This window comes from Triturus cristatus, chromosome 1_2 (genome assembly GCF_964204655.1).
Source record: "Triturus cristatus chromosome 1_2, aTriCri1.1, whole genome shotgun sequence".
Classification (NCBI taxonomy): domain Eukaryota; kingdom Metazoa; phylum Chordata; class Amphibia; order Caudata; family Salamandridae; genus Triturus; species Triturus cristatus.
Genome location: NC_140580.1, coordinates 925,825,842 through 925,849,657, shown reverse-complemented (window position 1 = coordinate 925,849,657; position 23,816 = coordinate 925,825,842). Strand labels below are relative to the sequence as shown.

Genomic DNA, 23,816 nt, shown 5'->3' with positions numbered 1-23,816 from the left:
GGCCACCCCATCCCAGGAGGGACGCATCCGTCACTACGACATGCTCCGGTTGGGGAAGGGAGAGGCTCTTGCCCGTGACCCAATCGCGGTCCGTGAGCCACCACTGCAATTGCTGTGCAGTGCCCTCCGAGATCAAGACATGGTCGGACAGGTTGCCGTGATGCTGGGCCCACTGAAACTTCAGGTCCCACTGCAGAGCCCGCATGCGCCGCCTGGCGTGATGCACTAGTAGGATGCAGGAGGCCATCAGGCCCAGAAGCCGCAACACTAGCCTGACCGAAACCCAGGATAGAGGCCGAAAGATGGGAAATCAGGGCCTGGATATCCCGCACCCGCTGTTCCGCCATTTGCGCCGAATCGAGAACCGCTCCGATGAAGAGGAGCTTCTGAGAGGGACTCAGGTGTGACTTCGGCACGTTGATGGAAAACCCCAGCAAATGCAGGAGATCCGCCGTAGTCTGGAGGTGGGAGATGACTGCCTGGGGCGAGCCCGCCTTCAACAACCAGTCGTCGAGATAGGGGAAGACTGGAACCCCTGATCTGCGCAGATGAGCTGTGACCACCGCCATCACTTTCGTGAACACCCGAGGGGCACTGGTGAGGCCGAAGGAGAGCACGGTGAACTGAAAATGCTCCTGGCCCACCGTGAACCGCAGGTAACGCCGGTGGGCCGGCAGGACGGGGATGTGGAAATATGCGTCCTGCAAGTCCAACGCTACCATCCAGTCTCCAGGGTCGAGGGCAGCTAGAACCTGAGCCAAAGTCAACATTTTGAACTGTTCCTTCCGGAGGAAGGCATTGACGTTCCTGAGGTCCAAGATAGGGCGTAGGCCCCCTTTGCCCTTCTTGGGAACCAGAAAGTAGTGGGAATAACAACCACGACCTACTTCTGGGCTCGGAACGCGCTCGACGGCCTCTTTGGCCAAGAGGGCCGGAAACTTCTTCTCGCAGAAGATGCAAATGATCCTCCGAGATACGGTGGTGCTGCGGTGGCATGGCTGGAGGGGTCGTCTCGAAGGGGAGGGAGTAGCCCCTTCGGACGATTTGCAGCACCCACCTGTCCGAAGTGATGGTACGCCAGTGGAGCAGGTGATGGCAAACTCTGCCGCCCACTGGCGAGGAATGGGCCGGAAAGCTCGGACTAGGAAGGCTTGGAGGCGGATGCTGCCGGGGTGGATGTGGGCTGACCGCGTCGTCCTCCAGAACCGCCTCGGCGGAAACCACGGCCGCGACCGCGCGCAGGTTGGTTCTGCGGCTGGTGGCTAGGCGGACGTGAGGAGGCACCCCTTCCTTGGCCACGAAAGGGGCGAAAGGCGGAAGTTTGCGACCGCGGGGCCGAGAGGCCCAAGGACTTGGCCGTAGCCCGGGAGTCCTTAAAGCGATTCAGCGCACTGTCCGCTTTCTCACCAAAAAGGCGAGTGCCATCAAAGGGCATGTCCATGAGAGTGCTCTGGACATCCCCCGAAAAGGACGTGGACCGCAGCCAGGCGTGACGTCCAAGCGCCACCGTGGTAGAAATCGCCCTACCCAGCGAGTCCGTAGTGTCAAGCCCACATCGGATTGCATGCCGTGCTGCATCCCTCCCATCGGCCAGAGCCTGGGTAAGTCGTGTCTGGACCTCCTCCGGACACAGGGGCAGCCCGTCCTCCACCGTATCCCACAGAGAGTGGGAATAACGGTCCAAAATACGGGCGGTGTTCAAGGACCGCAGACCCAAACTAAGGGAGGAGAACAGCTTTTTGCCAAACTGTTCCAGTCTCTTGGAATCCCGGTTCGGCAGAGCGGTCGAGAAGGAGAATTGGGAGGTAGAAGCCTGGATAACGAGGCTCTCGGGGGTGGGGTGTTGGGACAGAAAACTGGGGTCGCCCGGAGCAGGGCGGTGGCGCCTGGCGACGTTCCTGTCCACAGGAGGAACTGTGGAGGGCTTGGACCAGGTGCCCTGCAGAACGTCAATGAGGGCCTCATTGAATTGCAGCAGAGGCTCAGTGGAGCTTGCTGCAGACTGAAGCACCTCAGTGAGGACGTTAGTCCGCACAGCCACGGCAGGCAGCTCGAGCCCAAGGGCTGCGGCCGCCTTGCGCAGCACCACAGAGAAAGCAGCACCCTCCTCCGAAGCCACAGTCGGAGGAGAGATGAATCCAGTGTCCGGTGAGGTATCCAGACCACTGGCCTCCCCCAGTTCATCTGCCCAGTCCTGTGACAGCTGAGCCTGAACGGCCATAGGATCCTCGGACCCCTCCCAGTCGCCCCCGTCATCCGATTCCTGGTAAACAGGAGGAAGGAGCGGAGCCGGACGATAGACATAATGTGTCTCTAACGGCGCCGTACGCGGCGTCCATCGACGCTGCAACGGCGCCGGATCCGGAGCGGGGCTGAACTGGGGCTCGACGTCGAGCGGAGCCGGCGTCGGAGGTGGAACCGGTGTCGAAGCCGGCGGAGGAGGCGTGACGTGGTCGACCGGCGTCGGCGGGGACTCGGTGAGTCCCTCGGGAACCTGCGGCGTCGTGGCCGGGGCCGGAGCCGCCGGCATGCAAGGTTGCCCAGTCGGGTCCGCGGGGCCCGAAGGCGCACCAGCGGGCATCGACGGCGGAGCCAGGCTCCTCATGGCCGAGAGGAAGGCACTGACTTCCGCCGGCGTCGCGTCAGTCCCAGGGACCGGCGGGTATGGGGACTTGCGCGGCGCCTGCGGCCCTGCTGGAGCCGCGGGGGTGGAACCACCCTGACCCTCGGCCGAGTCGCGCGACCGGCGAGGGGAGTCCGAAGAGCGGTGTCGCCTCTTGGACTTCTTGGAGTGCTTCGACTTACCCGAAGACTTGGAGCCAGACGAGCGATGATGACGTCGGCTGCGGCTCCGCGACCGATCCTTGGACCTCCTCCTGGACCGGGATCGAGAAGGGCGCAGAGCCGAGTGGCGAATCTCAAGGAGCTTACGGGACTGCTCCCGTCTAGCCTTCGAGGTCAGGGCCTTGCAGTCCGAACACGACTACGCGTCGTGGTCGAGGCCCAAGCAGTAAAGGCACCGGCGGTGATGATCCGTAACCGACATCAAGAGGGTACAGTCAGCACAGGCTTTGAAACCAGGCATCCTACCGGCACCGGAGTCGAGACAAGATCAAAAAGGATCAAAAAACTTAGTCAAAAAAGACTAAAAGGGGTAGCTTACTGGCGCGGAAAAAAGAAGAACTGACATCAGCGCGCGAGGGCGGCGTCTAAGTACTCCGACGACGTCATTCCGGCGCACGACGCCGACGACGGACGCGGAGCCGCAGACGACGCCTAGCGACGCGCAAGGGGTATTGCTGACGAAAAATCTTCCGGATCCAGTCTGACGCCTGGGGATATTCTAAGGTGAGGAATCTAACTAACGTGTTTCTTTCAGATCCACTTTGCCTACTGCTGCATCCCTTTGTACTGTTGAGTCTACACAGTAGTGCTGTTTAAGCATGCCTGTTGTTCCATGTTGCTACCCTGCATATGTCCACAAGGCATATGCTAGCAAAGAGGGCTGTAGATGTAGAGACACCTCTTGTGGAATGAGACTTCACTGTCCCTTGGAGAAGATGACCTGCTTCTTTAAGACAAAACACTACTGCTGAGGCCACCCAGTGGGCTATACTTTATTTCAACAACGATTGTCCCTTTCTGTGGTTAACCGTATGCCGCAAGCATTTGGTCAGATTTCCTAATTTACTTTGTTCTGTCAATGTAAAACGTCAAACAACTTTTAACATCCAAAATATGAAGTGCTCTTTCAGCTGAAGTAGCCAGGGTTTGGAAAATATTTTCTAAATTACTGATTCAGTTAGATGAAAGTCTGATGATAGTACAGGTACAAAATGCTGATTGGTTCTTAAGAATTCTCATTCCTAGTTTGGTTTGAGTTAACTCCCTCTGGTGACATTTCTTTGTTAATCTGCGTAGACTGTCAGCGCAGGAGTTTGTTAGATACTCCCCCCTCTATCTGAATACAATCCTATTATATCACCCAGTCCCATTTCATGTTCTGCCTTTTTTAACGATATGAGGGATTGAGTCTACCCCTTGTTTGTTGATATAGTACATGCTTGTTGTGTTGTCTGTACGTATTAATACTGAAGAATTGTGTGTTATTGGAAGGGACGAGTTAGAGCGTCCACTCTCAATTCGAGGATGTGTATATGCATTTGAGATTCTTTTGTATTCCATCTACCACTGATGTGTAGCTCTTGTACTTGCACAGCCCAACCATCTTTCAAGGCGTCCAATGTCATAACAAAATGGGCTTTTTCCAGGAGAAAAGACAGTCCGACTGGGGTGTTCTTGTACTGAGTTAGAGCCTGTGTGATCTGACAGGTTACTCATATTGGGTCACCATGTGAACCTGTTTTCTGCAACCACTGCTTGTCAAAAGCGTATTGAAATGGCCTAATGCGAAGGGAGCAGTGTGGGATCAAAATAATGCAGGATGACGTCATCCCTAAAAAGGATTTGAAACTTTGCACAGTGTTTGTTTTTAATCTTGCAGGCATATAGCTAATGCTCTAAGGTGAGATAATCTTTCCTAGGCTGAGAATCCTTTGGTACGCTTGTGTCAAGAACAGCAGTCCGAGTTTCGATATTCTTACAAAGGTATAGATAAGATTTGTTTATATTTGTTGAAGAGCTGCAGACAGTCTGTGGTAGATTCCGTAGCTGCTTTGAAAGTTTTTCCTTTGACCAGACTATCATCTAAATATGGAAATACATGATAACCTTGTTTCCTGAGGTGGTCAGCTACTGGTAGCATGCACTTTGTGAAAATTCTTGGACCAGATTTAAGACCAAAGGGGAAGACTTTGAACTGATAACGGTGAACAGCCACATAAAATCTAAAGAACCTTGAATGGGCAGGGTGCACAGGGGTATGAAATTAGGCATCTTTCAGATCCAAAGATGTCACATAATGATTGCTTTGGAGTAGTTGTAAATCTCCTGCAGGGTAACCATGCCGAATTTCTGAGATTTCAGATATTGCTAAAATTCTTTAAAGAGGCTAGCTTTGTATATGGTACACACTTATTTAAGTGAAGCACCTTGCACTAATCCAGACAATCCTTATCGTGATTTTAGTGGTCTCAGACAACCATAGAAAGCTCTGTAGCTGTAGAGAGCAGCCTTTAGGCTTCGTCTAGAAAAATTTGTTAAGTAGCTTGTTTTACCAGAACTCATCATATAGTGTAGGTTAAATGAAAAAGAACCACACCGTGTAGTTATAAAAATAAATATATTATACACACTCACTAACACATTGGTATATCTCCCACCCAGAAATATAAACACAATACACACAATACTTGAATTGTAAACAGATGAGCAAGCACAAATACACAGTGTTCTCCAGGAGGAAACCAAACCATATACTAAAGAAGTGGAATGCAACTGCGACAAAAGTCGGGACTTGGACCAGGAGACTCAGAAGAGTTGAGGACCCAAGGAACCATCAGAGTATGTACCCAAGAACCCCCACCCCACGGAGGCTGTGAGCAGAGTGGAAACACAGTTGCGAACTCAATGCAAGACAATGGGAAAGTCACAGTTGCAGTTATCAAGAAGGACCTTTCCCAGTGGACCCTGAAGAAACCCAGTGGATAAGAGAAGGTTGGAGTCACCCCACCAGTGAATACCCGAGGAACCAGGATACCTACACCAGGGAAGCCGGGTGCATAGGTGCGAAGTGACGTCGGAAACCACAGTATATCACAATGGAGGACTTCAGGAAAGATGCTGCTGGCGAAGGAGAAAGAGTCCGGGGAGGTCCAAGGGTGGATTTTTGAAGCGCAGAACCTGCAAGCAGAGGGGACAGAGTCTTTGCCACATGGAGGTGACAAGGAGGTATGGAAGAGCAATGACTACCGATAACGGAAGGTGCAGGAGTGATAACTGACATTGTCGCTGCAGCTGTGAGGACCAGGCAGCACTGTGGAAGACCAGGAGACGTTCACAAGCTGTCCCACGTTGGAAGTCGATAACCAGGGGGTCGGTGTCCAGTGGGAGCACCAACAAGCCTTGGCGGCAGCAGAAACAGACATAGTAAACGAAAAAGGAGCAACGCTGAAAACAGAAAGGTCAAAGGGACTCACCAATTGCAGTAGAGTCAGAGCAGGCCCGAGGAAACAGGGGAGCCCACTAAAGCCAAAGAAAACCCTCAAGAGGACCCACAGGCCGAAGGCACAGGAGTCACAAGAGGACCTCACGCAGCTCACCAAAGATGCAGGCCCACGGTGGAGAGGATTCGGTGAGGACCAAGAGTTAGGCAGGAAGAGATGCTGGAGCTTCTTGTAGCCTGAAGATCTCTGGAGTACAGAGCCAACAAGCCTTGGCAACGGCAAGTCGCCATTGTGCACAGAGATTCTGTTCCATCGGTTCCGATGAGGGAAACTGGCTTCAAACTTGCTGAGAAGTCAGGCCTTGAGGGAGTTGCAGAACCACCACCTGGGTTGCTGAGCCTCTCGGAGTCCATGGAACGTCAGGAGCAGCAGACCGTCAGCTTTGTTGCGGTGCCTGCTGATGCAGGGGAGTGACTCCTTCACTCCAAGGGAGATTCTTTTGGGTGTCTTAGATGTCCACAGGCCTGGAGAGGAACCTAAATGAAGCACAGGCACAGACGACGAAGATGACTTGCAGTACAGAGAGACCAGGAGCAGCAGGAGTCTTCCTTGGTGCAGTCTCGGTTCCAGGTGAAGTCCAGCCAAGTCCAAGGTGCCCAGACAGTAGAAGTTGAAGTGGTTTTGGGTCTGAATCTTGTCCCACGACGAATCTGAAGAGCCACCCACAGGTAAGCCCTTAAGTATCCTAGGGAGAGGGTTGGAACGATTCAAGGGTCCCTCACAGAGGAGGGGCTGGACAGAGGGCAGGATACTCCCAGTCCTTTGTCCAGTTTTGTGCCAGAGCAGGAGCAAAGGTGTCCCTGAACTGGCTCAATCTAGAGTATGCAAGGAGGGTACCAAATGACCAAATGTGCCTTGCAGAGCATTCTGGTGGAGCTGTCAATCGCCCCCACCCCAGCCCAATACACTAAGTCCTGTCTGGGAGGTTGTCACACCTCCCTGTGACAGAATACTTATTGTTCTACCTTCCCCGTCAAAATCTCAGCTCAGCAGCAGGAGGGCAGAATCGTGTCTGGGGTCGGCAGCAGCACTAGCTTGCTGGCAGAACTTGGAAGTCTGTTACCGGGAGTACTGGGGGCTTCCCGGAGGAGCTACCCAGAGCATGGAATCATACCTCCAACAATGCTAACAGTGTTGGGGGTATGATTCCAACATGTTTGATACCAAACATGCCTAGGGTCAGCACAGCCTATATATAGTTAGCCATTGCGTAATGATATGGCCAGTATATGTATCAAAATGATTGACCGCACTCACAAAGCCCGGAGAATCGACTCCGGGGTTTGTAGAGAGTGCTCTGCTCATGCAATGCTCCCTCACACTTAGAACCTAGCACCCTGCCGTCAGTAATGAAATGCTTGTCTTAGGAGTGACATAGATTTGAAGTACAATGACCTCGGATATAAGTAATCTTCTATCTGTCGTAAGTGTTGCTAGCACCAACTCACACAGGCTGCAATGGCAGGTCTGTAGTCACCGTTTGAGTAGTCTCTCATGGGTGGCATAAACCATGCTACAGCCCATGGGAGGCCCCTGGTTTACCTATGCCCGGGGTCCTTAGTACCAAACACTAGGGATTTACATGAGTACACCAGTAGACAATTGAGAAAGTACCAAAGTACTTTACCACTGTCGAATTTAGGGAGAAAGCACAGTGACTGGGGTCCTGATTAGGAGGATCCCAGTTAGACTAGTCCTAAATCAGAACACCACCAGCAAAAAGTGGGGGTAACCGTGAAAGCAAAGCCTACATTCCTACAATTCTGAGCACCTAATATGAGTCTCCACTCTCCAGATGTTTTCCTTTTTAGGAAGAAATGGGAGTAAAAACTGGAATCCCTTTGTCATCATGAAACCAGTTGCATTGCCCCTTTTTTAAAACAGGATGGTGATTTCCTTGTTTTAATAGGTGGAGATAATGGGGCATTTTGCTTCATGGTGTCACTGGAGGTTTTTGGATTATCTCTAGAGCATGACCATATTTTATAAGTTTCTAAACCCAACAGTCCGATGTTATGTTGATTCATTGGTTGTAATGAAAAGTGATCTTTCCACTTAAGAGGATTCCAAAGATTAATGACCGTCGGCAACTTGTCATTGCCCTTGTTCTGAGATTGGTTTCCGGCCCTTCTATAGGGAGCCTATTTATAGTAGGAGGTAGATGGTGGACTCTTATACTGTTGTTGATAGGGTTGGTAGTAGTGCAGTTGAGGAACAGCAAATTGTTGGGAGCCCTCTATCAATAACTGCTTCTTCCTCCTTGAAAGGACTGCATTGTCTTTGTTGAAGGACACCTAAAGATCTTGCTGTCTCAGTGCCTGACTTAATGGAATAGAGGGGTTCATCAGCATGACGCCCAAAAAATGCTTCACCATCATTCAGAATGTCTAAGATTTTGCTCTGTACCACTGGTCTAAAAGAAATAGATCAAAACCAACCCTGCCTTCGCAATACAGTTGTCTGAAACTAGGGGAAGGGATGTTCATAGCAATATCAATAATTGCATAAGACCAATGCTCTCCTTCTTGCAGAACAGATTTTGCCTCCGCCTTTTTGTCTTCTGACTAATGCTCTAGATATGCTCCAATACCCAAACACATCAATCGGTCATATCTAGCGAGTATAGCTCAAACATTTGAGGCTCTGATAGAGGTGGCTGATGTGGCAGAAAAATTATTGCCAATGCTGTCTAGTCTTCTGTCTTCTCTGTCGGGTGGTGCTCCACAAGGGGAAGTTTCATTTCTGGAATGCCTTTGAGCAGCCTGCATGACAACTGAGTCTGAACGGTGGTGACTAATAAGATACACAGGAGTGTTTTCTGGTGCTATATATTTTTTGTTTAGACATGGTTCAGACTGCTGCAACTGTGACTGATGTTTGCATGTTTGAGCCCTCTGTCCAAATGTAGTTAATGAGTGGTATTGACTTGGCAGTTTTCCAAGCTGTCTCCTTAAAATCAAAGAAAACATTCTGTTTCCTTCAAAGACCCCAGTAAGTCAAATCTCTATGCTTGAATAAGTTGCGAAATCTACCAATAACATCCGGTGGGGGATCTACTACAGGGGGGAAGTAACATCACCTGTAGTAGGAGTAACATAGTCGTACAATTATAGACTAAAATACTGAGGCATATTCTTTAACAGTTCCTCTTTTTGATTATCATCTGTATCTAAACCATGTGGTGGAACAGACTGGGGTGACAGAGGTGAATGATGTGAGGAACGAGTTAATGCACTGGTGGTCATGAAATGCTTTGTCTTAATTATTGTCTGGAGCCTGACTGGGTTGTAGGCTTCAGAAGTTACAATTTAGGATTAGAAGGATGTGATTCCAGAAAGCATCTAACAGTCAGCAAGCATTAGTAAGTGATCCTTGACTAAGGCCAAAGGCACCAGCATCATCTGTTCAGGGAGTGCTTGCATTGTGTACTCATAAGTATTCAATCCATATTGCCATCCTTCATATTCATCATCCTGATGTTTGTCAAAAGGCTGGTAAGAGCTTCTAGTGTCTGAACTTTCTATGTGACCCTGATCCGTTGCTAATACACTTTCTTTGTATAGTTCTTCTTCATCCAGGTTCTGGTATTTCACCTTCAACTGCATAGGACTGTATGCCGGTCAAAAAGGTCCTTCTCTGTTGGAGTCTTCTGTTTGAGAAGCTGCTGTGGTGGATAAGGCGAGACTTTTCTTGGAGAGGTATGCTGAGGTACTATTGTTACTGGAATACCCTCATCAGAAACAAGGGTTATTATTGTAGCTTTTTGGTGTTGTGGACTATCTGTTCTTGACAATGGTGTGGTCATCTTTGACAGTTTTGTTATCAGAGTGGAAGGTGCATAGCCTTGGAGAATGTAATTTAAGGCACTGTGCTTGAAGCATTTATTGATGGTGTTGTCGGCGTGGACTGTGTTTTTGTTGACAGTTTTCATAGTTGATGAAGTTCTGAGTGACTGTGTCATCAATGGAGTTATTTTAGTCTGTGTCATCGTCGATGCTTTCTTTGATTGCTCCGTGATCGTCTTTATTTTTAGGGAGTTGTTGACTCAGAAGAGGTCTTGTGATGTTTTCTTGGTGGTGTTTTTCCAGTCTGAATCATTACATCTAAAAGGTGGATTTTCCTCTCGTGGATTGTTTTAAAAGCCTTTTTGAAGTGGTTCTTCAAAGACTGAAGATTTGATCTCCGATATTGCCTTTGAAGTACTTTCAGAGTGTGAATGTCTCTTTTTTGAGATGTTCCAGCTGATTTGGAGGAGCCTTCGTCTTCTTCCTCAGGAGACCGAACATCATCAGCTTTTGACTTCTGAAGTCACCATTGCAGTCTGTCCCATGTCTGAGATTCTTTGTAGAAATGCTCTACAAATTTTACAATACTTTGCCTTATATACTAGACGATGGCAATATATGTACTCCTCATGGGGGTTCTCAGAATAAAGCCTCTTCTTTCTACAAGTTACACATGGACTAAAAATACCTTTTTAGAAGATTCAGAGATGGCCTGATGTATAAATCTTAGTAAGCTAATCAAGCCCTTCAGAAATGCAGAAAGAAATATGATTCATGCCACTTATCTGACATCCTGAGCAAAGTTCAAGGGGACTCCCTTCACACACGACGTTCAAAAGAAATTTAAACTATGGCAGTCTGGGTGGGGTGAGGTGAAGACGGTGCTTTGCTCTGATTTTTGGATCTTTTATAAAGATGCGAGTAAGCTACTGTGCGACTACGATAAAGCGTTTGTGTATTTTTAACATTGTACTGCTCACTATGTCTACTGTGGGACTCCTAGCTCTACGACAGGGATGATTCAAGCATGTGAATCTATGATAGATACAATATTTGACAATATGGTACCCAAGGGGATATGGCTTTCTTAGCTGGGTGGAATATGTATCACGGAATACATATATTCTATTCTGTCAAGCCCTTAGACTCTCAAAAACACTATCCTTATTGTACAGGTCAATTTACCACACAGCTCTGATGAGAGCTCTCAACGTTATACTTAAACTCTAATAAGACTTGCCTATCCCCTCATTTCCCACCACATTCAATTACACATAGATAAGGTTGTCTTGAAATGGCCATGTCTTACCCAGGTCGGATCTCCTCAATGTCTGGAACAAGGTTCAAGAACTCATTTTTGCTGGCTCGGGCGAGGTAAGATGACTCCGCAGCTGGGAGTAACTGGAACTGTTCAAACTCTGGGCTGGTGGCCCGGGAATTAGCTTCAGGAGTTCTTAAAAAAATAAATAATCTTGTTAAAATCATTAACGAACCATAGTTCACATTCACACATCCTATCCCTTCGGCAACCCTGTTTGTTACCCTTGTATCCAACTTAATCTGTGTGATTTTGCTTAATCGGATATACATGCTTGAATTTGCAGGCTGCTGGCATCCACAACCTCAAAACCAACAAACATAACAGAATGCATGGATACTTTACTTAAACTCTACTTTAAAGTCCCAAAACCTATTTGTGATAGAGATTTGTTGCAACTACTGCTGACTGTCATGTAGGTTATACAAGTAAAGGGAGGACAGCGTTTGTTGTATAACTAAATTCATACAGAAAAACAATATGGTGAAAGCAGGTGGTGTAAACTTTGAGGCTGAAAGTTGCCACGAGTGCAATCCTTACTCCAGTGTAAGTATGTTCAAGAACAATGACTCTCGAGTGTGCTACATTATATCCAGCACCAGACACTTTCTGACAATTTGTCACAGCATAAAAAAACAGTGGAAGAAATTGATGGTGGAGAAATAAAACTACTTAATGAACAAGTTACTTACCTTCGGTAACTATATATCTGTAAGAAACATAGGTTAGTTGTAGATTCCTTACCTTAGAATTACCCCCAGGTGTCAGACTGGTACCGGTAAGTTTTTCGTCAGCAGTACCCCTACGCCTCTGAAGGTGGCATTGGTCAACTCCGCGTTCATCGTTGGCATCGTGGTTGCCGGGATGAAGTTGCGATAGCTACATACATGCCGCCCTCACGCGCTGACGTCAGTTCTGTACACAAATGTCCACACCAGAAGTGAAGAGCCATGCAAGACACTGACCATTGGTGCACAAAACTAGGGCCCTGAAAGGAAGTCCTTAACCCTAGAAGTCAGTTCGCAGAATGGGGAGGATGGGTGGGGCGGTAAGGAATATATAACTAACCTATGTTTCTTACAGATATATCATTACCGAAGGTAAATAACTTGTTCATCTGAAAGAAACTGTTGTGTGTAGATTTAGATTCTGTATATAGGTTTCCCGATTTATGCCCTTATATAGGTACAATTCATATTGCCCTTATTTAGGCATAGAAAATCCAGCCCTTATTTAGGCATTGTCCATGCTAACCAAATACATGCATGGTCTCCTACTTCCGTCAATCCACGTCACAACGAGTTCTTGGAAAACCAGACTCTTAAGCCTTTAGGAATTTCCCTTGCTTGGATATTGATTTCTCCAAGAACTCATTTAGTATGCATGAACATCTATTCCTTAGGGGTTCATTCATGACGTTCCGATGCCCGACTTTTACATCAATACAGGCATTCCTAAACACCTTCAAGGTATAAATATACCTGCACTTGCCCTGGCAAACCACGGTTCCGGTACGGTCCAGTTCGACTGCCTAATTGCGGTTCGACACTGCAATTTCGGAAGGAGATCGAGTTCTCGCCTGATGCACTGACCAGACGCTGTCATCCTCCTCGCAGAGAATCCAGCTCCAGTATTTCTGACCCCCACTGCGGGGTGTTCGATATCGAGTCCCGGAAAGAGATTGCATCCTCACACATTCTAAGGTATGGAGCAGACTAGAACTTAGAGAAACATTTGGCAAAACTAAAACTATAGCTAGGTATACTTTAGGAAACAGCACCTACTTCTTACCTCATACTACACTTAGGTTAGGCACACTGGGGTAGAACTATTTAGAAGCATCAGATGAGTATCCACATTTTAGCCTGTGTTATTTATGTATGTATTTTATGAATATATGTCATAGCTACAAACCATGCTATTGCAGTATTATTTTATCTTACTACTAACTGTACGTATTGTACTTCGCGTCCTGTCCTACGATTGTAGCAGTTCATATCTCTTGCATGAGAAATAAGACTGTTCAATAAACCCCTTTCTATTGAAACGCCTGTCTCTCCATTTCTGTGCAACTCTGTAGAAACGAAGTATGCATGATTGACTGAGTGAAACTTATCTATTGTTTCCACGGTTATGAGATTGTTCCGACTCTAAGGGAAACAAAGTTGACATGTTTATGCGGTTGTCAGAAACGAATCCCTTCTTGTATATTAGAGAATTTTCTAGTGACCTCTGAGTTAGCTGGCACACACAAGTAATTAAGTTTAATGTATTCGGCGTCAAGGCACAGATAGTGTATATTATTCCAATGCGCAGAGCCTATCAGGGATATAGGAACTACACGACAAAACAGTTATAGATTCCTTACCTTGGAATAGATACCCCAGCAATACCAACGCCGGAGGTGGGTCTGCGAACTAAGTGCACACCAGAAAGTCCTGGAGAACAGAACGGCCAAAGAAGCCGTCTCTCCGGACTTGGCTATCCAGGCAGTAGTGTTAGGTGAATGTGTGCAGTGATGACCATGTAGCTGCCTGACAGAGGTCATTAAGGTGGACTCCCCGTCCCAAATCAGTGGTGGCTGCCGTCGCCTTGGTGGAATGGGTGCGCAGTCCCACTGGAGACTCCTTCTTTGCCAAAGAATAACAAGCTTTGATGCATAGAACGACCCACCTGGAAATAGTCCGTTTGTGCACAGACTGACTTCTTCTTAGCGCCCACGTAACCAACAAAGAGCTGGTCATCCACCCGGAATTGTTTGGTGGGATCCAAGTAGAAGGAAAGCGCACGTTTTGGATCCAGACGGTGGAGCCTCTCTTCCTCTTTTGAAGGATGCATAGGCGGAAAGAAGGTGAGCCAAGTGATGGTTTGGCCAATGTGGAAAGAAGTAACCACCTTGGGAAGAAAGGAAGGTCTAGTTCTAAGGACGACCTTGTCTGGATGGACAGCCAGAAAGGAAGGCTTGGAAGAAAGAGCTTGTAGCTCACTCACTCTGCGTGCAGAGGTGATGGCCACCAGAAAAGCAGTTTTCAAAGTGAGAAGCCTGAGAGGACAGTTATGTAGCGTCTCAAAGGGAGCGCACATAAGATAAGTAAGAACCAAGTTTAAGTCCCACTGGGGCATTATGTAGGGAACAGGAGGAAAAAGATGAGTAATACCCTTAAGGAATCTATTTACAACAGGGGACTTGAAAAGAGAAGGCTAATCAGGAAGCCTAAGGAAGGCTGAAATGGCCGGGAGGTAGCCCTTTAGAGTGCCCAGAGCAGAGCCCTGCTGGGCCAAAGAAAGGAGGAACAAGAGAACCTCAGAAAGAGGGGTGGAAAGGGGATCCACAGCCTTTGCTGTGCACCATGCCACAAATGTGTTCCATCTGTAGGCGTATACCGTCTTAGTGGAGGGACGCCTGGCTGTCAAGATAACATCGCAGACTTCGGGAGGCAGGTCAAACAACGTCAAGTGCTGCTGCTCAATCTCCACGCAAGGAGGTGGAGACAGCTTCGGGTGGAGGACCGTCCCCTGCTGCTGCGACAGAAGATCCTCCCGAAGAGACAGTCTGATCGGAGGATCGATGGCCAAGTGTAGCAGCTCAGGATACCAGACTCTTCATGCCCAATCCAGAGCCACAAGAATGACTTGGGCCCGTTTGTGTTTGATCTTCTTCAGCACTCTGGGCAGAAGGCGGAAAGGCGTATAGAAGACCATAACTCCACTCGCAACAAAAAGCGTCGCCTAGCAAGTGCCACCTTGGAAATTCCAACGTGCAGAATTGCTGACATTGCGAGTTCTCTTCGGTGGCGAATAGAATTAACCCAGGTTCTCCCCTCTGCTGAAAGAGACCTTGCATCAACTCAGAGTGAAGACGCCATTCGTGATCCATCATGCACCTGCGGCTGAGTTAGTCTGCCCTGGTGTTCAGGGAACCTGACAGGTGTTGAACCAACAGGGATAGGCCCTGATGTTCCAGTCATGTCCAGAGGCGGAGGGCCTCCTGACATAGGGCCCATGACCCCACCCCGCCTTGTTAGTTGCAGTACCACATGGCAGTGGTGTTGTCTGTGAACACCTGCACTACTCTTCAGAGGCCTCTGATCTCCGCCTCCCCCATATGACCGCCCCATCCCAGAAGTGATGCATCGGTCACCACTGTGAACTCTGGTTGGGGAAGGGAGAGGGATCTGCCGTTGACCCAATTCTAGTTTGTTAACCACCACTGCAATTGGTATGCAGTGCCCTCCGAGATCTGGACGCAATCGGGTAGGTTTCCCTGATGTTGTGCCCACTGGAACTTGAGGTCTCACTGCAGAGCCCACATATGCCATCTGGCATGGTCCACCAGCAGGATGCAGGAGGCCATCAGGCCCAGTAGCCTGAGGGTGATCCTGACAGAAACCTGGGATAGAGGTTGAAAGATCAGAATTATAGCCCGAATATTCCGGACTCGCTGTTCGGCAGGATAGACCCCGAAACTGCGTCATACCCGAAACTGCGTCGTGTCCAAAACCGCTCCGATGAAGAGGAGCTTCTGAGAGGGAGTCAGGTGTGCCTTCGGCATGTTGATGGAAAACCCCAGCGAATGCAGGAGGTGGGCCGTAATCTGGAGGTGGGAGCCTACCTTCAAAAGCCAGTCGTCGAGATAGGGGATGACTGGGACCCCTGATCTGCGTAGATGAGCTGCGACCACCGCCATCACTTTCGTGAACACCCAAGGGGTGCTGGTAAGGCCAAAGGGGAGCACGGTAAACTATAACTGCTCATGGCCTACCGTGAACCGCAGGTAATGTCGGTGGGCCGGCAGGACGGGGATGTGAAAAGAAGTGTCCTGCAAGTCCAACGCTACCATCCAGTGTCCAGGGTCTAGGGCAGACAGGACCTGAGCTAGCGTCAACATTTTGAACTTTTCCTTCCTGAGGAAGCGGTTGATGTTCCTGAGATCCAAGATAGGATGTGGCCATTTGTCCTTCTTGGGCACCAGAAAGTAGTGGGAATAGCAACCACAAGCTACTTCTGGGACAGGAACTCACTCAATGGCTCCCTTGGCCAATTGTGCTGAAACCTTCCTGTTGGAGAAGGGCCAGATGATCCTCCGACATGCGATGGTACTGAGGTGGCATGGCGGGAGGGGTAGTCTCGAAGGGGAGAGAGTAGCCCCTTCTGACTATTTGCAAAACCCACCTGTCCGACGTGATGGTGTGCCAGTGGGGGAGGTGATGGCGGATCCTGCCGCCCACTGGCGTTTGGTGGCCCTGATAGGTCGGACTAGGAGGGTTTGGAGGCTGCTGCAGAGGGGGCTGTGGTGGACTGGCCGTCTGCTGGCCCCTTAAACCATGTTGGTGGTTCCCACGTCCCAAGCCGCGCTGGAGCTGAACAGCTTGCGCCGGCCTGTGGCTCAGGGCGGAACATAACGGATCACCCCTTCCTTAGCCACGAAAGGCAGACTTCGCAGGGCAGGTGGTGGAGAGGCCCAAAGACCTGGCCATAGCCCGAGAGTCCTTAAAGCGCTCTAGCGCATTACCTGCCTTGCCGCTGAAAAGGCGACAGCCATCAAAGGGCAAGTCCATAAGGGTGGATTGGACATCCCCGGAAAAACCAGTCGAACGCAACCAGGCGTAGTGTCGAAGGGCTACTGACCTGGAAATCGTCCTGCCAAGTGTGTCGGCGGTATCCAGCCCACAGCGGATGGTAAACTTCGCTGCGTCTCTCCCCTCGGCAACTGCACGGGAGTACACGGCCAGGGCCTTCTGCGGGCACTGAGGCAGCACCTGCGCCACTGTATCCCACACAGAGTGGGTGTAATGGCCCAAAAGACATGCAGTGTTTACCGACTGCAGTCCCAAGCTGGCGGAAGAAAACATTTTCTTCCCAAGGTGGTCCAGCTTTTCAGATTCCCTATCCTATGGTGCGGTAGGGAAGGCACCTTTAGAAGTGGAGGCTTGAACCACCAAGCTCTCAGGGGTTGGGTGTTGGGAGAGGAAAATGGGGTCGCCCGGGGGTGGAGTCGGGCAATCATCCTGTCCACAGGAGCCCCTGTGTTGGGTCTGGACCACGTGTCCAAAAGGATGTCCTGAGGGCTTCATTAAACAGCAGCAGGGGCTCTGAAGAGCTCACTGCTGGTTGAAGGACCTCTGTCAGGAGCTTAGTCCTGACTGCCACCATAGGTAGCTCAAGGTGGATAGCCTCGGCCGCCCTACTCAACACCACTGCGTAGGACGCTCCCTCCTCCTTAGCCACGGTAGGAGGAGACAATATGCCTAGGTCTGGGAAGGTATCCAGACCACTGGCATCCCCCAGTTCCTCTCTCCAGACCAGATCATACTCCAACTAGTTTGTCAAAGGGTCACCAGATCCCTCCCAGTCTTCCTCACCCTCCTCATGCTGCCAATCTGGCTGAAAATGGCCAGGGTGGAACACAGGGACAAAAGTACCCATCGGCACCGGATCCGGGGTCGGTCGATGCCGGTCTGGTTCCCTGTCCACATCGGTGCGGAAGCCCGAGTTGACACTGGCTGGGGGTCCAGCCGGCGTCGGCTGCGGATGTGGTGCCGATGGAATTGGCGCCGGTGGAGTTGTAACAAGGTCGACCGGCCCGGATCCGAAGCGGCCGGCGTCAAAGGCCTAGGCCCCCCCACCGAGTCCAAGGGGCCCAAAGGCGCGCCGGCGGAGTGGGGCTGCCCAAAGATGGAGTGCATCGCTTCGCAAAATTGACAAAGCTGGCCAGGGGTAGCTCCCGGTCAGGGAGGGAAGGCTGGAGTCGACCCTGAAGGCTCCGCATGCGGAGCCGCGGGAGGGGCACGGCCAGCACCCTTCGCCGCGTCGGCCGACAGACGAGGGGAAGTTGAAGAGCTGCGATGCTTCTTCGACGACTTCTTGTGCGTCGACATACCTGACCATCAGTGCGAAGACTTAGAAGAGGAGTGATGATGACTCAGTGATTGGTCCCTCGACCTCCCGCGTGACCGGGACCTTGAGCGACGCGATGCGGAGCCGACTGCTGGGCCTCGAGAGGCTTTCGGGACCGCTCCCGCAAAAACTTCAGGGCCATGGTTCGACAGACGGAGCACGACTTGGGATCTTGGTTGCGCTCCAGGCAGTAGAGGCACACACAGTGCGGATCCGTGACATCAGTCGGTTACAGGAACAGCATGCCTTGAAGCCGGGCATCCCTCGTGCACCAGGAGTCGGCTGAGACTCAAAAACGAAGCAGACAAAAGTGGCAAAAAACTCAGTCAAAAAGTGACTGGGGTACCGCTCTCTCTGGATCTGCGCTTGCTGGCGCGGAAAAAGAAAGAACCGACGTCAGCGTGCAAGGGCCGCGTCTATGTATCTACCGCGACGTCATACCGGCGACCACGACGCAGACGACGAACGCGGAGTCGACCGACGCCACCTTCCGACGCGCAGGGGTACCGTCGATGAAAAACTGGGGGTAATTCTAAGGTAAGATATCTATAACTAACTGTTCTAAGGTAAGGAATCTATAACTGTTTCTTTCAGATCAATGCTTCAGAAGCTGCTAACCACTTTAATCACTGCCCCTGATTGTGTCAAACTTGCAGGTAATATCTTTCTGTTATCTGGTCCGCACAAAGAAGTGGTGCATCAGTGATCTTTGTAGGGATCAAAGCTTCTGCAAGAAGTGTCTGGTGCTAACGGCATAGACCACAACGTGGTGCACACACTGAGTTGCAAAAAATGTGGAACATGACATTGTAATATCTGAATTTGGGTCTTATAGACTCCAGAATGCAGAGAACTCAGTTGCTTTTCTGGAAACGTTTCTTGCAGCCTGGGATTGGCCTTGAAGAGCAGACCAGCTGCTCCTTGGACCTCTTTACCCTTTCTCTCATGATGAGAGAGAGATTGTGTATGTTTTAGTGCTCACTGTACAATTTCTTCATTGAATGGCTTCTGTATGTGCCCTTGATTTGAAAGAGGTCCAAGACTTCCCCTTCAGAGACACCATCAATAGTTTTTCTTCAGTCTCTGAAGCTGCCTCCGACATCTGCATGTTGAAGAACACTATATGTAAGTGTTATGACACTTACCCAGGGAATACGGGCATTACGAATGGGAATGTGTTACAGACATGTGTCCAAAATATATAGAAAGCCTAAATACTTCGGTGAGGGCTTTATCATCCAAAAGACAAATGTTCACAAAAAAATATATAATTATAAAATAGAAGAGTGAAAACATGTCTGCTCTTGATCCAGCTTCTGTGGAGCTGTGTCAAAATAAGAACTGACATCACCAACCTCAGTGGCACCATCAATGAACCCTTTAAGCCGCTAACTGAGAAGAATAGTGGAGCTGTGGAATGTGCTAAATAGCACCGCCAGGAACCAGTGGATTATCTAGAAAAAAATTGTGGTCAAGTGTAAGGCCTGGGAAAAGGGTTCTCTTTAGGAATCGCTGGAGAAAGTATCCATTAGAGCAACTGCTATGGAATAGAAACATTTTCAGACTCCCTCGCAATATGCTCTACTAACATGAATCTTCATTGCTCTGGAGAGATCACAAAAGCTAGGTAAAGTAGCACAACTCACCATTTTCGCACAATTATTAGAATCCCTGATGCATTTGTAATTAAGTAGTGATAAATGGTAGCATATTTCAGCACAATATAACCCACTGGGAAAATAATAAAGCTATCAGATTATTTAGAAAGCATAGTCTGCCAGTGAATTAGCACTTTGGCCTTGGGATGGACTAGAATCAGTGGTCTAGAAGTGACAGGCTTTGTGGCCTGGGTCAATAGCTTAAGCTATGTTGGCCCTACAAGACTTACTTCTGATCGATGGAGCTGCACCTGGAGTCAGCCAAGGATGGACAAGTGGAAGAGGGGGTTAGGGTTGCACTGCTGAAACTGGACAAGGATGGATCCCTTCCCATGGGGGACATATCTGAAAGCTGATAGAAACAAAAACACAATTTTTAGCAATCACTTTTCTAAAGAACATGAAAAAACAATGAAAGCAAGACTAAAATGATGCTCTTACATGTGTTGGTATGAATTCTGGACACTTTAGACATACCTAAGTTAATATACTGCTCTGCAGTTTTTTCAGCTGCTCCAGCGCCTATCAATCACCACCCCATGATAATCAATCCTCTCTCATGAACATTTGTTTTGTAAAGTCCAGGGATACGATTCAGTGAGGCAATGCTAAAAAAGAAACTTTATAATAAAATGCCCGAGCCCTCTAAGAGCCAGGTTCTGGTCTCTAAAGATATAGCTGTTTCTTGCATCCAAACTCATAACTGCACTGCAGAATACAGACAAAAGGTTTACGTTATGTGTATGATTAATCCTGGAATGATAGTTCTGAAGCTCCCTCACATAGGCAGAGCAGGAATCTGCTACTCAAACATCGAGCATTATGCAGGTATTCCTACACAATTTGGAAGCACATGCCTCTTTTTCCAGTGCAGGTATGCACCCTTGCAGTTCCTTTTCTTTAATAAGAAAGGACCCCACTGATGTGAAGGTTTACACTGAAAGCAGAAGCACAGGCAGAAGTGTGCTGGCAACAAGAGAGAGCTAATGGACTAGGAATAAAAATGCCACCATAAGGTAAATGTACTCATTGTTAGGTCCTGGCTTTCTTCTATTCTCACTCAAAAGTCGAGAAGATCTCCCTTTGGGACAAAAATCCAACATGAAAATGTATAAGAAGTGTACAGAGGTGACACCAGGTGTCACTTCTGCACAGTTGTTATACATTCTTTTTTGCGGTTTTAAATACTATATGTAAAGATTTGATATTAAAGACTTTGACTATTTTGTAATTCAGTGGTGCTTGACTTGATTAGTGGTGGGGTTGCTATAGAATGATGTATAAGACCTTAGCAGTGAACATTTGACAGTATGTCTGCAGAAACATAATTGTGGTTGATTTTAGTCCCAAAGAGAGATTTTCTCGACTTATGAATCTGACACAGAGCCCTGTCTCTTTGGTCTAGGTTCCCCTCTCTAATTACTTGTCATTTTTTCCCAGCCGGAATGATGAGGAATAGATTCCACTTCAAGAGAAATGAAGGGGTATGTTGCCTTTACAACGTATTGTTGAGCTGACAACGCCCAGAAATCTGTCTTGAGCCACCTTCCTTTTAGCAGCAGCAAACTGTTTAGGGAACAATTGGAAGAGATTGTAAAAAACTTTGTGGAAGACTGCAATCTGACGAGTCTAGTTTACACATCTTCAAAAGAGAGAGGTTTGGTATTGTGGTGCTTGTGGTCAACCCTGTACTTACAAAGGAACCGATCAGTCATTTTGTGGCCAGGGACATGTCCGAGTGGTCCGTCATAGATAAAGCCGGCAGCAAACCACCAACCTTCCCCACCCCTCAACTTCCCTGAACCCCCTTCCACTCCGCTCCCCCAACACCCTCCCAATACCACCAGCAGCACCAAAGTGATGACCATCCCGAAAAAGTGGAGGGAAAAATTCAACACTTTTATGGGAAGTGGCAACTGGATGTGTTAAGATTCCTGGGTGCTTCAGTTAGTTTGACAAGGATACCAGATTGGTTCTCTGACACATTGTGGGGATTTCTTCATCTCATCACCCACTCCTCAATGCCCAGTCAAGCTTCAATGTCTGAAGAAAGGAGTAGAGTATTTACTAAATAAGGGGGCTATTACCCCTGTTGCAGCTTATAAAAAGGGATTGAGCTGTTATTTGATGTTTTTGGTTCAAAACGTATAAGGGATTTTCACCCTGTCCTTAATCTCACATGAGTGAACTAGTTTATTGCCATAAGTTCAAAATGGTGACTTTGCAGTCCACTCTTTTGTTGGTGGCTAAAAGGATATATTGCGCCTCCCTGGATCTCCAGGATGCCTATCTTCATGTAGGGATTCATGGCAGTTCTCAACAGTGTTTAAGATTCAGTGTCTTTGGAGATCACTTTCAATTTTGTGTCCTTCCTTTCGGGCTGGCATTGGCTCAAACGATGTTCACCAAGATCCTTGATCCTTAGATGAGTAAACACATTCCAAGGAAATACTGGTACTTCCCTATCTTGATGAGTGGCTAATCTCTGTCTCTTCTTTTTCCAAGGGGCTGAAGGCAGTACAAATGGTTTGCGAGATGCTATCATCCCATGGGTTTCTGCTAAGTGGGGACAAGTATCATCTTCTTCCTGTCCAGAAACTTCAGTTTATCGGAGCCCTAATCATGACAGATGTGGGAAGAGTAATTCTACCTCCAGCTGCACATAAGTTAATGACTTGACTGAGGTCCCTCCACAAGTGCAGGGAGGCTCCGGCAAGATATTGGTTCATGGTTCAAGGAGACATGGTGGCCTTATTGTTGTTTCGCCCTGGGCTCTGCTACTTCTGTACTATTTATAGAATCACAAGTTTGTTCACTGGGATCCAGTGTTGAAGGACTTCAATCTCATCGTCCGTGGTAGCTCAATCCCTTCCATCTGAACAAGGGGGTTTCATTATCTCCCCATTGTAATAACAATCACCATGGATGCCAGTAGTTTGGGTTGGGGAACTACACTGAGGGACCATTCAATTCAGGGGCTCTGGTCCAGAGAGGAGCAGGAAAACTCTTCCAAAAGGAAGGAGCTGTCAGCTGTACAAAGGGCTCGCCTAGATTTCTCTCTTTTTTCTTTCAGAATCAGGGTGTAAGGGTCCAAACAATCCAGTCACAAGCTCTTATGTGAACCATCTGTAGAGCAAAAGGGTTCCTCTGTTAGCTTGTCTAGCAGAACTCACAGGATCCTGGGTGGAAAAGACCGTCACCTCTCTAACAGCAATCTATCTCCTGGGGTAGGAGAACAGGCATGCAGACAGGTTAAGCCTCTCTTTCCTATCCTTAGTCTCCATAACGCTTTGCAGTGAATGAGATGAACTTCAGATGGTCCAGAGGTGCTCTTTTTGCTTTCGCTCCCTTTGCCTTACTTAGAAAAGTCATAGCCAAGAACAGGGACGAACAAGTGGCGGTTCTTCTCATACACCCTCACTAGTCTTGCTGCCCGTGGTTTACCCTTTATCAGCTGGCAGTTCGACCTCCTTGTATATTTCCAACATCTCCCTCCCCTATGAGAGATGCAACCCTACTAGTAAATTCTCTCTGATGCATATCCTTGGGTGTTTGGAAATTAAGAGGACTTCTTGATGTTTTTTATTTGGACGGGTGATATCTATATTGTGTAGCCAATGGGTAGCAATTAAAGCCATTGTATACTCTTACATTTTGAGATTTTACTTCCTGGCCTCTCAACTTTTAAGGAGTTTTTACCTGAAAGCTCATTATACGATTCCCTCTTGGGGTTTGCCATTAGTTCTTTGGCTCTTCCGGGTTCTCCTTTCAAGCTTCTATAGCAGTGACATTACATTTTCTGGCTTAAAGTCTTGTTTTCAAGTGGCTCTCTCTTTGGGTCGAAGACTAGGTGAAACTGGGACCTTTCTTGCTATCAAACCTTTTTTGAGGTTCTTTGAAGCCAGGGTGTTTTTGAGGCCAGATCCTTCATTTCTTCCCAAAGTTTCCTCGTCTTATCATTTGTCCCAGGACTTAGTATTGCCTGTGTTTCTTCCATCTCCGTTTTCTGCACATCAAATTATTTGGCATTTGC

The 23,816-nt window shown here is 48.5% G+C and overlaps 1 protein-coding gene across 16 annotated transcripts in view; it reads right to left on the bottom strand.

Moving 5' to 3' along the window:
• The window catches only part of KIF1B (kinesin family member 1B), a 1,461,559-nt gene that overhangs the window by 102,257 nt on the left and 1,335,486 nt on the right, over positions 1-23,816 (bottom strand). For all 16 annotated transcript variants that reach the window (XM_085609808.1, XM_085609814.1, XM_085609823.1 and 13 more), the window contains 2 exons: positions 20,014-20,135; positions 11,220-11,363 (listed from right to left, as the gene is read on the bottom strand). In XM_085609808.1, the coding sequence (XP_085465934.1) occupies positions 11,220-11,363; positions 20,014-20,135 (266 nt within the window). The remainder of the gene's footprint in view (positions 1-11,219; positions 11,364-20,013; positions 20,136-23,816) is intronic.